Source organism: Belonocnema kinseyi, chromosome 1, assembly GCF_010883055.1.
Source record: "Belonocnema kinseyi isolate 2016_QV_RU_SX_M_011 chromosome 1, B_treatae_v1, whole genome shotgun sequence".
In the NCBI taxonomy this organism is placed as follows: Eukaryota; Metazoa; Arthropoda; class Insecta; order Hymenoptera; family Cynipidae; genus Belonocnema; species Belonocnema kinseyi.
This window is the reverse complement of record NC_046657.1, coordinates 11,654,572-11,669,323: the sequence shown is the minus strand read 5'-3', so window position 1 is coordinate 11,669,323 and position 14,752 is coordinate 11,654,572. Positions and strand designations below refer to the sequence as shown.

At 32.6% G+C, this 14,752-nt stretch overlaps 1 protein-coding gene across 3 annotated transcripts; it reads right to left on the bottom strand.

The window, feature by feature from the left end:
* Nucleotides 1–9,238: 9,238 nt before the first annotated feature.
* Nucleotides 9,239–9,957, bottom strand: LOC117176281. Of its 3 annotated transcripts, none has more exons than XM_033366482.1 (3): nucleotides 9,888–9,957; nucleotides 9,588–9,813; nucleotides 9,239–9,414 (listed from the first exon to the last, which is right to left on the bottom strand). In XM_033366482.1, the coding sequence occupies exons 2-3, from the start codon at nucleotides 9,723–9,725 to the stop codon at nucleotides 9,274–9,276; spliced, it is 279 nt and encodes a 92-aa protein (XP_033222373.1). In that variant the 5' UTR covers nucleotides 9,726–9,813; nucleotides 9,888–9,957; the 3' UTR covers nucleotides 9,239–9,273. The 3 variants fall into 3 exon arrangements, with proteins under 3 accessions (XP_033222373.1, XP_033222364.1, XP_033222357.1); XM_033366473.1 differs by having other exon boundaries at nucleotides 9,588–9,801; XM_033366466.1 differs by having other exon boundaries at nucleotides 9,588–9,910.
* Between the last annotated feature and the right edge of the window lie 4,795 nt (nucleotides 9,958–14,752).

The following is a 14,752-nucleotide window of genomic DNA, read 5'->3' as shown; positions in this document are numbered from 1 at the left end:
GGGGGGGGGGAGTTGATCCTTGTGCCGGTTCAAATGTAAATTTTTCTGTCTACTTATACCAGGTCTATGGTCACGAGTAGAAATGCTTCGACTTGAGCTCGACTTGGTTATGTCTTGAGTTCGTCTTCAAGACAAAGATGTCTGGCTGCATCTTAAAACTGAGTCGAGACACGGGCATTCGTCTTACAGTTATGGCCACGACAGGTAAGACGGTGTTTACTTGTCTTTAGTCGAGCCTTGTCTTGGCTAAGATTACATATACAGGGTTAGTCCGGAAAGTAATAGGACTGAGTCGCGATTTCCAAGCACTGAAGGCGTCACGGAAGCCATTCTCCGGAATGGCCTTGAGAGCCGCGGTGCATGCTCCTTAGATCTCCTCTGTCGTCTCAAAATGCTTGCCTTTCATCGGCTTTTTCAGACGAGGAAACAAAAAAAAGTCTGGGGGGGGGGGGCACATCTGGGCTGTAGGGAGGCTGCGGAAGCGTTGGAATGCCGGCCTTGGTCAGGTAGCTGTTCACAAGAAAGGCGGTGTGAGCCGGGGAGTTGTCGTGGTGCAACTTTCAGTCGGCTGCGATGTCTTGTTATCTTGTTGTGCTCTGTCACAATGTCATGAACCACAGATTTTGATAAATTTAACATCTGGGCAATTAAACGAATACTCAGTTGACGGTCTGAATTCAAAACTTTGCGCACACGAGTCACATGGTCGGTGTTTGTCGAAGTCGAAGGTCTTCCAGCACGGTCTTCATCGGCGACCTCTTCCTGGCCCTCCAAAAAAGCTTGGTGCCACCGAAACACATCACTTCTTTCTTAAGCAACATCTGGGTAAGCCTGCTTGAACATATCAAACGTCTCTGTCGCAGATTCACCAAGTTTCACACAGAATTTAATGGCGTACCTCTGCTCTAACGAACGATGCATTTTCGGCTTGCACCACTCACAGAAACAAGTCGCGTGAAAATGAAGTCCTGATTCTCCAAGTGCTCGAAGACAACTGACCTGCCGCTCGTTCGTTAGCTAGGAACGCCCTCTACCAAATCCATTCGATGCGCGCACGCTCCGAAATACAGTCGCGGCGGAAGAAAATCAGTCCTATTACTTTCCGGACAAACCCTGTACTTGTCTCAAGATAAGCCTTGTCTTAGCTGTGACGGTAGAACTCTCGGCTCATAAATAAAAAAAAATTGATTAATGACAAAATTTGTAATTATTAAATAAGTTATTTTTAATTAAAATAGTTTAATCATTAACCAAGATTAGCTTTTATGAATGTCAAAATGACCCCTTTTTTAGAACATACTCAAGCCGAACTTTTCGACTTCAGCATATTTTGATTGGGGGCAATTCAAGTCGAAACGTTTTTACTCGAGGTGGTTCGGAATCCACCTTAAAATGTAGAGGGCACTGCCGCTCGGTGGTCGCTTGTTGATTTCAAGTAATAAAGACACACATATGGACTAAAATAACACTTAGCGCAATTGAAAATATGGAAAAAAGAGTATTTTGTTTTATTCGCAAAGGAAGTTTACTTGTGCTCACGAACAGCCAGCGATTTTTTACAGTTACTTAAAAATGCAAATCACTTTAAGATGGAAGACCGTTTCAATTACACACTACCAGTATTTATGCTTAGTTTATGAGAAAATGTGTAGATTATAAATATCTTATTTAAAAAAAATATCCAATGCTTATTCCGAACAGCTCCATTTAATTTTAGAGAAAGAAACATATGAAATATTTCAACAAAAAATGACTTGATTAAAAATTGACCACTTTTCTCAATAAGCACCTTCATAAATGATTTGGCTTCCTATATTCCAAATAATTTTAAATTATACACATTTTTGGTATCAATGCTCGGTCTTCAAAATAAAAGCAAAACAAAATTTTTATAAAATTTCTCGTAGAGAACTGTTGAAATATCAAAGAACTGCTGAAATATCAAGTTTTCGGAAAAAAGTAAATACTTGACGGAAATAATTTAAATTACCTCAATGACTGTGTTAATGTGACTTGTTGCAATGTAGCTTATCGTAATGTGTTTTGTCACAATGTGACTCACCACGGATTTACTTTATTAAAAAAGTTTTTGCTGTCCATTTTATGATGGTTTATCGAAAGGTAATCGCGATAGAATTTAATTTCTGATCTATTTCGAAGTACTCATATTTACTACTATAAATAGTAATCCTTGATGTTTAAATGAGAAGTTAGTACCAATGAATTATCAGTATTTTGTTACGATTGAACTATGGCTATGTCGTAGATATTTATAAGTCTTTGGTATTCGGATAAATACCGGCTTTCAGAAGAATTTGGAATGAGATGAATTTAGAGCCATTCTTCTAAACGTCTCATACGTGTTTTGCAAGTGGAAGATTAAAAAAATAGAACAGTGAAAAAATGTAATAACTATCTGAAATTTGATTTAATTTCTTATTCAGCCAACTTACAAGAAAGGTACTCCAGGTTTCTCTCGTTGATTTGATTCTCCCTGATATATGTTGTAGTATTAAAAAAAACTATGGGACACGTATTTTTTATCTGCGGTAAATACATTTTCCTCGTGATGAAATTGAATAACGTAATTTTCTTAAAAAAGAAAAAAATGAAGAGGGTAAACCACCCCAACATATATTTAAAGTTGCGCTAAAAATGTTTAAATTTACAGAAAAAAAAACAATTTTTTAGTTACATTTTGAACTTGAGACATAAATAAAGTTGACATGATTCGTCAAAAATTTTTTTTTTTAATTATTGGCTGTGGCCACCCTTAAAACTTTTTTATTTTGTGTCTATGATAATATATACTTTCCATATACAAAGACAATTAGAAAGATATTTTTATAAAGAAGGAAGTAAAATAAAATCAACGGTTTTCTTTTCCTGACTTTCTTCATATTATGCGTTGTTTTGCTCCAAATGTTCATTTTAGTTTCTTCTTTAGATTTTGAACATGCTCTAACTCTGATAATTTTATTTTTATAGAAAAAAGTCATAGGAACAAATTGTTTGACATTCTGAGAACTATAATTAACCGTACACAAAATTTTGAAATCTTGAATAAATGTGGTTTCAAATTTTTTTAAATGCGCTCACTTTTTGAATTTTGATCCAAACTGGCTGGTGTACAAACTTGTTCTTTCTTTTTAAGCCTTAAGAAATTGTGCCAAAGCAGAATCCAATCTGGTCAATTTTTCGAAAGTTATCGTGCCTACAGAATACAGATTACAGATGCAGACAGATGGACATAGATACAGACAGACAAACACCTTCATAAAAATCGTTTTTCCTAACTCAGTAGGTCTCAAAACGTGGAAAAATGATGAAAACCGACAAAGTGAAATTTTACATACAACCAATACCAAAGATGTATTCTTCGAACTTTGAACAATAATGATGTTCGTCAAAAAAGTGATTAAAACGTAATGATTTCTTAAAACACGAATATCGAATTACAACGATATTCGTACAACCTGATATATCACAACGTTTTTAAAAAAAATCACCGAAACTAAAGTCCAACGGATTTTCGAACTTATCTACTTTATTTGCAATATATCTGCTCTTGTACCATGCATATTTGAAAAGATTAGTATAACTTGGCAAAGTTAACTGATGACATAACATAGAATAATTTTTCCAAACTTTAAACCAAAATATATACGTCTAAAGTTTGATTTTTTCCTGTTGTTTTCTGTATTTGAAAGTACGAAAACACTTTTTATTTTAAAATACGTAGGGGTGGTTTACGCTTGCGTAATTATTTTATTTTCATTAAATAGACTTTCTCTTCTTCTTTCTCTATAAAACTATTTTCTTAATTGTCTTTGTATGTGGAAAGTATTTATTATCATAGACATACAATACAAAGACTTTAGGAGTAGCTACCCCCAATATTTTTTTTTAATTTGTTGTCGAAAACCTACTTTATTTTTGTCTCAAGTGAAAAATATATATATTTTTTAATTTTTCTCTTACGAATTTGGCAATTTTCAACACATTTAAAAATATGTAGCGTTATTCATCTTTCATCACGAGGAAACTTTTCCACTAGGAAAAAGAAAAAAAAACAGCCCCTATTTTTCAGGGGCTGTTTCGCCCCCTTAAAGTATTTTTCCGCAGATAAAAAAAATTACATGTCGCTTAATTTTTCGAGTAATACAACCTATATCAGGATAATCAAATTGGCGAGGGACACTCGGAATACCTTCCTTGTTAAAAGTATAATTATCTTCTTTCAACAAATACTGATCTTTTCATTACGTAGCCCGAGAGGTAGATTTTAATGGAAAGATAATATTGTATCATGTTTGCCTAAAATTACTGATTATTATATTTCGTAATAACTAATTTTGTATGTTCTGAATTTAAAAAAAAATAGTGTCATAAATGTAACCTTTCTTTCGGCTGTAATGTGGAAGAAACAGCTTAATGAAACGCTAATATTTTAAAAGAAAGAATACGCAGGGACCATTATTTTGCAATATTTGGAAGAATATACATTGGTTACGAAATTCTAAATTAATTAATATACTATCATATTAATTGTATTGTCTTTATAAAGTGCAAATTATAATAAATTAATATAATTTGATAATTAATTTCCTATTTATGCTTTCTTTTTGCAGAATTAGGTTGGCCGCATAAGCCGGGATCAGTTCATCCTCCTCCTATTCGACTTAATGTTCATCATTTTGAAAGTGCTATACATCCAGGTCGTATTTTCCCTATACCAGCAGCTTATTATTTTGTAGGAACAGATGAAGATCACGAGTACGTTATTGGAATAATCATAAATACGACATTGCTTCCATTAATGGCTCCTAGGGCGGATCGTCAGAACACCTATCAAAGAGTTAAATTGCGCATACAAGAGAACAATGCCAACGAGATTGTACACATACCGGAGGATGATCCTCTGAATGACCAGTTCTTCAGAGAATTTGGGCCACAATGCATTCGTTATTGCGAAGTGCTCCCGAACACATAACCAACTCTTGAGCTTACTAGATATGTATAAAACGGTTATCACTTATTTTGTCCATGAACGTGTGAGAGTTATACAAGGGCGCCTCTAAATATCTACGTTTGAGTGCATGTGGTATGTTATATAAATGAACGATTGATAATGATGATTAAATATATGGTTTAAGCTCCAAGGCGTGATAAGAAAATATTATTTATATATAGTGTTTAATGAAATTTTTCAAATAATTTTTCTAAAATACTGATGCAGATTTATCAGACTTAACACAGATTTCATTTTTAGCACATTACCTTTGTATCTCCTTAACGAAGTGACAAACAAGTGACAAACAAGTCAATCAGCACGCAGCGCGGCAATAAATAAATAAATAATAAATAAATAATAAATAAATAAAATAAATAAATTTGACGCTTTCCTGGCGACGTATCCTGCTACATAAGCACGTGACAAACAAGTCAATCAGCACGCAGCGCGGCAATTTCCCCTCCAAAAAATTTTATTAATCTATAAATTAAAATCCGTAAACTAAAACTAAAATATATATATACCTTATCAAAAGAATTTTGCGCATAAATAGTTATTGAGCCGTCGAACAAAAGTTTGTTTACCATGCATTAAGTTATTTTTTGATATAACTTCTGATATATTAAAAAGATTCAACATAACTAGAGTACCTTCGATCAAACCTTCTTTGTCATGCATTGCTAAGATAGGTAAAGATGTGTCAAAAAATGGGGTCATATCACTGTTCTTTATAAATAATTGTTGTGAAAATTATCATGTTTGCTATGTGGGGATGATCCGACAAAGCATGGTCCCGCCAATTCGATGGTCAAATACGTTCGACTTTAGTGTCCCGACTTCCTCACCATACTCTGCATTAGCCTGAAATTAAGGGAATTATGGGAAGTTGTGTTTACAGTGTATATATGTGGATAAAGTGTTACGATTTATCATAATTCTTTTGTCCTACAATATGTGAATGAAAAATCCTAAACTATGACGTTTAGCGCTTTACGTTCTGTTATTCTCGTAAAAGATCTGTTCTGTGAAGTATAACTTTAATAATTTACCTTCAATGATATTATTAAAAAATAATCATTGTGCCATAACGTGTCGGCGATCACTGACCTGATGTTCAGACAATGAATTCGATTGAAAAAGAATTATTTGATTCATTTCTAATTTTGAAACAAATCACTGATGTAAATAAAATTATTCCTTTTTAAAAAAACATAAATGGGGCAGAATATGTCAAGTGTTTTCACATAAAATAATTGAAGCTATATCAATTTACCAAACCAAGAAGTACGCATATTAATCGTTTGTCAATACACAGGGGCCTTGCGTGTTCACTTTTTCAGGTGCTTTTTCATTTGAATTTCGTGTAAGTTCTTTTAGGATTAACCGATTGGGCTTCTGTTATACTGCCTTCGAAAACTCTTTTTGTCCAATTCAAAACTAGCATAAATGTGATAAAAAAATTGTTTTACGTGGCTTTTTTCTTCAAAAAGTCAATTTTAATTTTGATTAAAAAAATCAAAAATCAGTGTGACAAAGACAATGGTTGTGACAGTGTTATAGTAGGTTAAAAGAGCTGTAGAAAACACGATGATAAAACTGCAAGCAGATAATCCAAAAAAAGCTGCACTAGAGTCAAGGTGAAAAGGAACCTGGAAAAGTAAAACCTTCAAGCCCCTGTATATTGACAGAAGGTTGATAAGTGTACCTACCGGTTTGGTGAATTGACATAGGTGTACTAACACTATGATTTTGTCAAGTTTCAACCTGATATAAAAACCAATCATTTTTTGTGGAAACGCTTGACGTATTCTGCATATTCGACAAAAGGAAGGAAAGTCGATATTCAAATATTTCTGAAGCTTCAAAATAGTGTCATCCATTGTAAGGTGCACTAAATTCCTTTAATAATTTATTCAACTTTACTATATTATAATAAGAATGAATGTGCTAGTTTTTGTGTTTCTTGTGAAGTTTCTGTATATTATTATGAATAATACATGAATTATTTCTGATTTATATTAATAAAGATCAACTCCTTGGCATTCACTTGAATACATTATTTCAGATAAGTTTGTAGTGAGGAAACGTAGCGACAAAGCCTTATACAGCCTTTCGTAAATGATTCATATCTTTACTCCAACATACTTGCAAATATGCTTTGAAACTTTAAAAGTTCTTCAATGAACATTACATATGAAACTTTTATTCCTTGATTAATCATTAATTATTTCAATTTTGTGATGATATGCATGTCGAATTATATTGTATAGTGCAATTTTTGTATTTCAACTTCCTATGATCTCATTTGCATTCCCCAGTCGATTTAAATCCGCCGCCTGAACTCGATCCAAGATGACAGGGAAGTCGTGTGAAATAGGGTGCCCCATCATTGGTTGACTTTTTTCTTACTTGCGCCTGGCGGGACCATGTTTTGTTGAATCATGCTATGTGGGTGAAACCAAAAGAATGCTAGATGCACATGTAAAAGAAAACAAAAAATTCAATGTGATTCACTAGACAGTTTCCTAGTAGGTTAAGAATACAACTTTCTCATCAACATAACTAGATATTCTGGTAAACTTAACCCACAAGGTAAATTTAAGGAGAAATAACTGTGTGCTGCGAAGGCAAGGCAACTTTTTCGGTATAGTGTCCTGACTTTTAAGTGAAATAACTGCGAAAGCTACGAAGATGCACGAAGTAATCTCGCCAAGAGCCGAAAGAGTTACCGCCTATTTTAGTGCTAAACTTGAAGGAGGAAATACTTTAAAATTAAAATGTTATCAAATGCTTGCAATTTTTTAAATTTTAATTCTTAGAGGAAGGTTCCAGGGACTCTCACAAAACAAACTATTTATACAAATATTTTGTACCAATTATTATTGCAAATTTACGTTATCGCAAAAGAAATGTTCATCAACCTCTTGAGCTAACCTGGAAATGCTGTTTCGAGTTTACAAAAGAATTCAGCGTTTTTAATTGAAAGCATCGAAATTATAGAATCTTTTATTGTGAAACTGAAAGCTCGCATAATTTTTTATTTGAAAATGTCCAAATTAAAACCTCTTCATTTTAAAATATTCAAAATTTTTAATTCTTTACGAATTATAAATAACAGTCTACAATTTTAAAGATGCACAAATGAACATTCCTAAATATTTAGAATCAATGCCGACATTTTAATTCAAACGTTTTAAAAAATGAAGAAAATTGAAACGTAGAGCATCAAAATTAAATATTTTTTGATTGTAAAACTTAAAAATCGTATATTTTTAAATTTTAAATAGTTACAATTAAAAACTCCCGAATTAAAAAGATTGAAATTAAAAGTTCTACAATTTAAAGTTACACATAAAAACATCAATTATAAACATGTATGAATAAAAATTCTTAAATATTGATGATTTTCATTATGAAAGTCTGGTTTTCAGTTCTGAGTCTTCCAAATTAAAGAAAAGTTTAACTTAAAGCATACAAATTAATCGTTAATGGTAAACCTTAAAATGCGCCTAATTTTTAATTAAAATTTTTAAGGATGAAAAACTCTTCACTTTTAATTATCCACAATTAAAATGTAATAAATTGTATTAAATTTTGAAGAATGACAAAAATTTCAAGGATCGTAACAGTAATTTTTATTTAAAAAAAGGCATCAAGTAGACAATTTCGAAGTCTTTATTTTGTTTTCCTTATCATGATTAGTCTCCACAGGTACTTTTCGTTTTCCACGTACTCTATTTTGAAAATTACCGACTAGAGGTTTTAAAACATGAGCCGCTTGGAGATGTGCATTTGTGTTAACTGAATTTGGATATGCTAATTTTGCTAGTTTCCTCTTTTCCTTGGCCTTTTCTCTCTCAATGTTATCTAGTTTATTTAACTGTTTAGCAATCGACAACATTCGGAATGTTAAAAAGAATCTAACGATGCTTCTAGTGACTTGTATCTCATGGTCTTTACAACCAACTTTAGGAAGAGGATACAAGTTTTTAATTTCATTTGGTAAACAAAAGGTTGTCCATTATTCAAAAATTTATCGAATCTTTCAGACGCTTTCCTGGCGACGTATCCTGCTACATAAGCTACAGCATAATTTAAAGTATTGCTCATGTAAAAATAATTGTGTTACAATATCTCAAGCATGCTTTCTAAAATTGATGTCCCTTGTTCATTTTCCATCATGTGATCAATTTTATTATTCCACTAAAGCTGCCTTTCCTTCTTGTCAGCGATATGATTTAATTTCAGTAGTGCGTCCATTATCTCACCCTTGGTAACGTTGCATCCCTTGGGCGGCTTCGTAGAGAATATGTCGATACGAGCCGAAACATTTGAATGAATAGTGACGAATCCGGGTTGTCATTTGCTCTGCAGCTTTCTCTTCTTAGTCCGAAAAACTTCTGAAATTGAAATTTGTTATTAGATCAAAGGTAGTAAAAGTTATGCAAATTGTCAGTAAAACAGTTTCTAAAGACTTTGCAGTTTAATTTGTAAATTTTAAAAAGATTGAAAAAACTAAAAACCAAACAGAGATTGCAGAATCTACGTAATTTGACAAAAGGAAGGAAATTACTTCAAGATAATCCTGATTAAAGCAATCACTCCTTGCAAAATCGAAATTACAGTCCTCTATCAGAAATCTTGAAAGTTCAAGAGCTGCTTTAAGTGTAACTTTAAGACCGTAGCAAGTAGATTTTGTGATAAACTCCATATTTCCTTTGAAAGCTTCTCTCTCCCACTCTCGTAGGTATAGCAAAAACTCAATTGCCTTTGTTGTCAAAAGAAAACTAAATACAATTCTATGCATAAATACAGAATTAAAAACATTCAAAAATACAAAAATAGCACGCATTATAAATTATTAAAAACACACCTGCCAATGTTCTTTTCCAGGAACTAGTTTCGCCAAAGTTCTTCTACCATTCATACTAGAAATGAGCTTTTTAATTCTTCTACAAACTTTTATAGGTGGATCAGCGTCTTTTAGATCATCATGTTCATCTTTAAAAAGTTTAATGACATTCCCAACACCGAAAAACTAGGCAGAAAATTTAAAGTTTTAATTAAATCATGTAACAGAATAAAAAAATCGTTAGAATGGAAAACAATAACCTGAAAAGCTAGTGTTGTATTAATTTTTCGGTAGAAGAAAAGGTTTAGGTGTTCAGGCATTAGTTTGTAACTAGCCTTCAAGCTAAAAGTGCTAGGATTCTCTATTTCGAAAAGGGCATACTAGTGTTTCAAAGAGATTGGGCCATCTGGTGTCTGAAAAGTCAAAAATATGAATATAAGGTTTAGTTTTAAAAACGGGTAATAAATGGTTCAAAATGTAAGAAATGTTAATCATTATTTTGTAACCAAATGTACTCATTTCTTTCATGCTTGGTGAAGAAGTTTATCAAGTTTTTTATGAGATATGAAAAATCGCAGAAAATCATAATCTCCTGTTTTCGTCCAATACGTGCGGTAAATTCACTTCTGTCTCCATCACATTAAATTTGTCCCACATGGCTCTATTCCAGGTGACCCCATCACATACAACTCCCGAAAATTTTAGACCGGCATTCTCTGCCAAAATTCTGGCTTTGATAAGAAGCTGAAGCAGAACACTACCCGATGCACTACCCGTTCGTCAAGAAGCATCCAAGGGTTTGAACCCGTTTTCTCATAACAGGTTTTAACATAACAACCAAGGCGCGGTCGTCTTTTTCACCTTTTTGGCCATCTGGTGTGTTTCGTCCAATGTCAACGAATCCACGTTTTTCTGCTTTAAAGCAAGCCCATAAAGCCATTCTTTGCATTTCCAGTTATGTAGAAATTGCCTTATTTAAGGCTGTTTCAGAAGCTTTAGCACACTTTTATTGTAGGGTTTGAGTTCTTTTATTTTTTGAATGTAAATGTATTTAAACTTGTTGTACATTATTAAGTATACTTTTGGCAATATTCTGCAATTTTTTCATTTTAAAATATTTAAAAACAAGCCGGTGACTGAGATTGTCCGAGAACGTCTTGGAAAAAAAAGATATTCGCGGTGTTCACTTTATTTCGATCGGAAATGATCGAAAATCAGAAACCATTTGAATTTAGTCAAAATATCATAAAATCCCCCCCCCCCCAACGTTCTTTGATTATTATTTTTGCATTTAAAAATTGTTGGTGGTCATCTAAACTGTAATCTGCTATTTTCCACGAAAAATTCCACCATTTTGGGCGTCGAAAACACCCTTAATGTAAAACAAAATTTCAATTAAACGTTTAGGGTAGGTATTTTATATGTAGAAAATGTGTATCAAGTTTGAATTGAATCGGTAAAGTAGTTTTGAAATGGCAGTGAACACGAACTTTGAAAAATTAGTTTTGAGGAAAACGCGTTTAAAGTTTTAGAAGCCCGCAGCTGTCAGTGCTGTAGTGCTAGAGGACATGAGACTAACCAGACAATAACTTCGAGATTTTTGCTCAGATCGACTTAAAATTTTGGGAGTGTATTTTTGAAATGTTTGACAATAAGAAAAGACAAACAAAAAAACTTGATTCTTTGAAAGTAAAAACCTCCCCCCCCTTCCCTTAAATTTTCCAAACTTTATTGCAAATGAGATTTTGAAAGAATGTTTTTAGAAATAAAATGGCAGACTCTGGGCCCGACGCCCTTAATATTATTTTTTAATAACAACAGAAGCTTTTCAATTTTCATAGGATTATTAAGATAATTTTTTTATCTTTCAGACTTTAAAAATTCTTAAATTTTTTTAACATTTTATTTCATAATGACCAAACAGTTACATTTTTTTAATCTTCAAGTTTTGTAATTTTTTTTGATATTTTTTCTAAACTTTTAAGTATTCTTTAAAATGAAGTTGTTCACAATTATTAAACAGCTTTTTAATCTTATATTCGAAATATTGCAACGCTTCTTCCTTTATTTCACTTCTCTTTCAATGTTTGAAGAATACTTTTCTTTTTATAATTTTGTTGCAAATATTTTCTAAGTTTCTTTGCACGGAAGACATCTTATGCTTTAAGGACCATAATTTTGCTGAATTTTCATGGGCATGTAACCTACACAATGCTTAGACCTGAAAAAAGAAATTTTGAGAGAGCATGGAGTTCCCTTGCACTGCTTTTTATAAGCAGTAATTTATGAAATTTACCTCCTTCCTTTACCAGCCTCTTCGCATGGCTGCAGTAAAACCTTTTCACACTGAAGGAATATCTGGAATGAAAAAGAAAATATTAAGAAAACTTCTGTATAAAAGGATATCAAATCTCATCACTCCACATAAACGGTATATACGTACATTAAGTTCCAAATTAATTAACAAAACAACGTGTTTTTCAGCTTCAAATTTACAGTTTTTGTATATCCACATTATTTCTTCCCCATTATTGTGCAAATGAGCAATCCATTGTAAATTTTGATTCTCAATTTCTTTATAATTGTTTAGAACGAAGAGATATTCTGCTGAGAATTCTTAATGATCTACAGTTTCACTGTGATTAAATTCTTCATAACCAACTGAGAACTCTTCACAATCTCCATTTTCACTACTATTGAATGCTTCAGAATCAAATTCATCGCGAATTTCACAGTTTTGAGATTTGTTTTTTTTTTCACCATCACGATTCTCTTTATGGCGACCAAGAAATTGTTGTGCATCTAATGTTGGAAAATATCCTTGACGTCCAATGGCAGCATTAATATCCAAACCTGGCACGTGCACTTTTGGAAAATGCGTGCGAATGGCTCGTGGTTTCAGATATGATTTGCGGAAGCGGTTTCCCCGGTTGAATAAATTAGAATCGAAATGAAATTCACAGACTTTATCGTCCCTTCTCAAAAACTGAGCTGCTTTAGCTAGCTTATTTATAGAATCTTGCCACGTAGTTAATCTTTCATTCTGGAAATAAGTTAATGACATTACAAAACACAACAAAATAAATAAATAAATAAATTTGAAGCTCATATGCCACAAATTTGTACAAATTTTAAAACAAAAAATTTAATGATACGGTTGATAGGGTTAGTGTGATAAAGAGATCATTGGAAATGAAAAACAAATTAGTTATCAACTTTTTTTATTAAAACATAAGCATTATATCTCTTATTATTTGTAGGGCAAAGGTGGCTGCAATCAGTTATTTCTTTATTCAACTACACGCGCACAAGAAAAAAACGTATATTAATCTTTGTCCCGTCTGGTAAACAAGGCTTTTTTGTTTGCCTGTTTTATTTTTAAAGAATCTGAAATTTTTTTAAGAAAACTGAAATTCTTAATTGGGTCAACGGATTTTTTTTATTTTCGTTGATAAACCTCACTTTTAGAGTGAATATGTAAGCAGGTTATTATCATTTGCAAATCCCATTTTTACATATAGACTAACAAAGCCAAATAATTTTTTTTATTAATTTAGATGTCTTACTATTTCAAGCAGGTACGTTTTTTGATACCACTAAACCTGCAGTTCAAATTCAATTTTTTTAAACTTTATTTTCATGAACATTTCTATGAAAGAGAAGAAAATCGAAGAAAACATGCATGATGATAATCAGCAGATGTTTCATTATCAGTTACAAAAGCAAAATCTTGTAAAATTTATATTTTACTGATTTTTCCACTTATCACATACGCACGTAATGATAGAAAATCTTAAATCGTTGACACACTACCACAAAAATTGAAAAATATTTCTTTAAAAAGTCCGAAGATAATTAAGGTAAGGATTATACTCCTCTTTTCGCTTCGCAAAACAATTTATATTCACGTCCGGACTTGTAGAACATATTTTTGTTTTGAACAATATACTTACATTGCAAACAGTAAAGTGTACGATAACTGGTTCACCTTCCTGCTATCCTTGTACCTCACATTCTTGATTTTTAATTATGCAGTCTCGTATAACACACATTATCTACAAAATTATTACAACAACTATTATTACTGTGACGAAAATTACAGAATTGTATTCAATACCACCCAACCTATAAATTAATGTTTTTCGACTTAAAAAGAAACCACTTTTGGAACCCGTGAATGCAAGGTTACTTTTAAAAAAATGATGTTTCAAGTACTTACGGCTTCGAAACATATATTTATCTTCTTTAAACGCAAAAAAAGTGCATAAAACAATGAACGAAAATAACTTTTGCCTCTCATATTTCACGCCATGAAGAAATTCTTAACGCGATCAGCTAACAGCCATGACACTCGTCTCTCAGCTCTCACAGATATTCTTCTCACAAGTTAGAAAATCCCCCCCCCCATCTATTCCAAAAAAGTTTCCATGCTTTGCCACCGCAAATGCATTAGCGAGGCCTCTCCCTAGTATTACTTCGAGATTTAACCAAATTTTCTGGCAATCTCAACCAGATATTTTAGTCGACATCAACTATGTTTCGCTTTGCTAAAATTTCATCTCACTATATTCTATAGGTAGATGTATTAATGAATAGCGATAGATACAACACTCGAAGCAAAAGCAGCATATTGTTAATTTATTCTGTTTCTGGAACTATTTAAGAAAAATTTGGTTTGTGATTTTACATAATATGCACTTAGATCACTTCGACGTGTCCAAATGACAAGGTGCCATATCGGTAGCACGAAATAAAAGGGTGCCATCTCGGGTGGCGAAATATGGAAGATTAAGAATCCCATACATAAATAGTATTGGAAACACGAACGCCCTCTGAAGTAGGGACCCTTTTTATTTGGTTCTGCCGATAGGGCACCTTGTCATTTG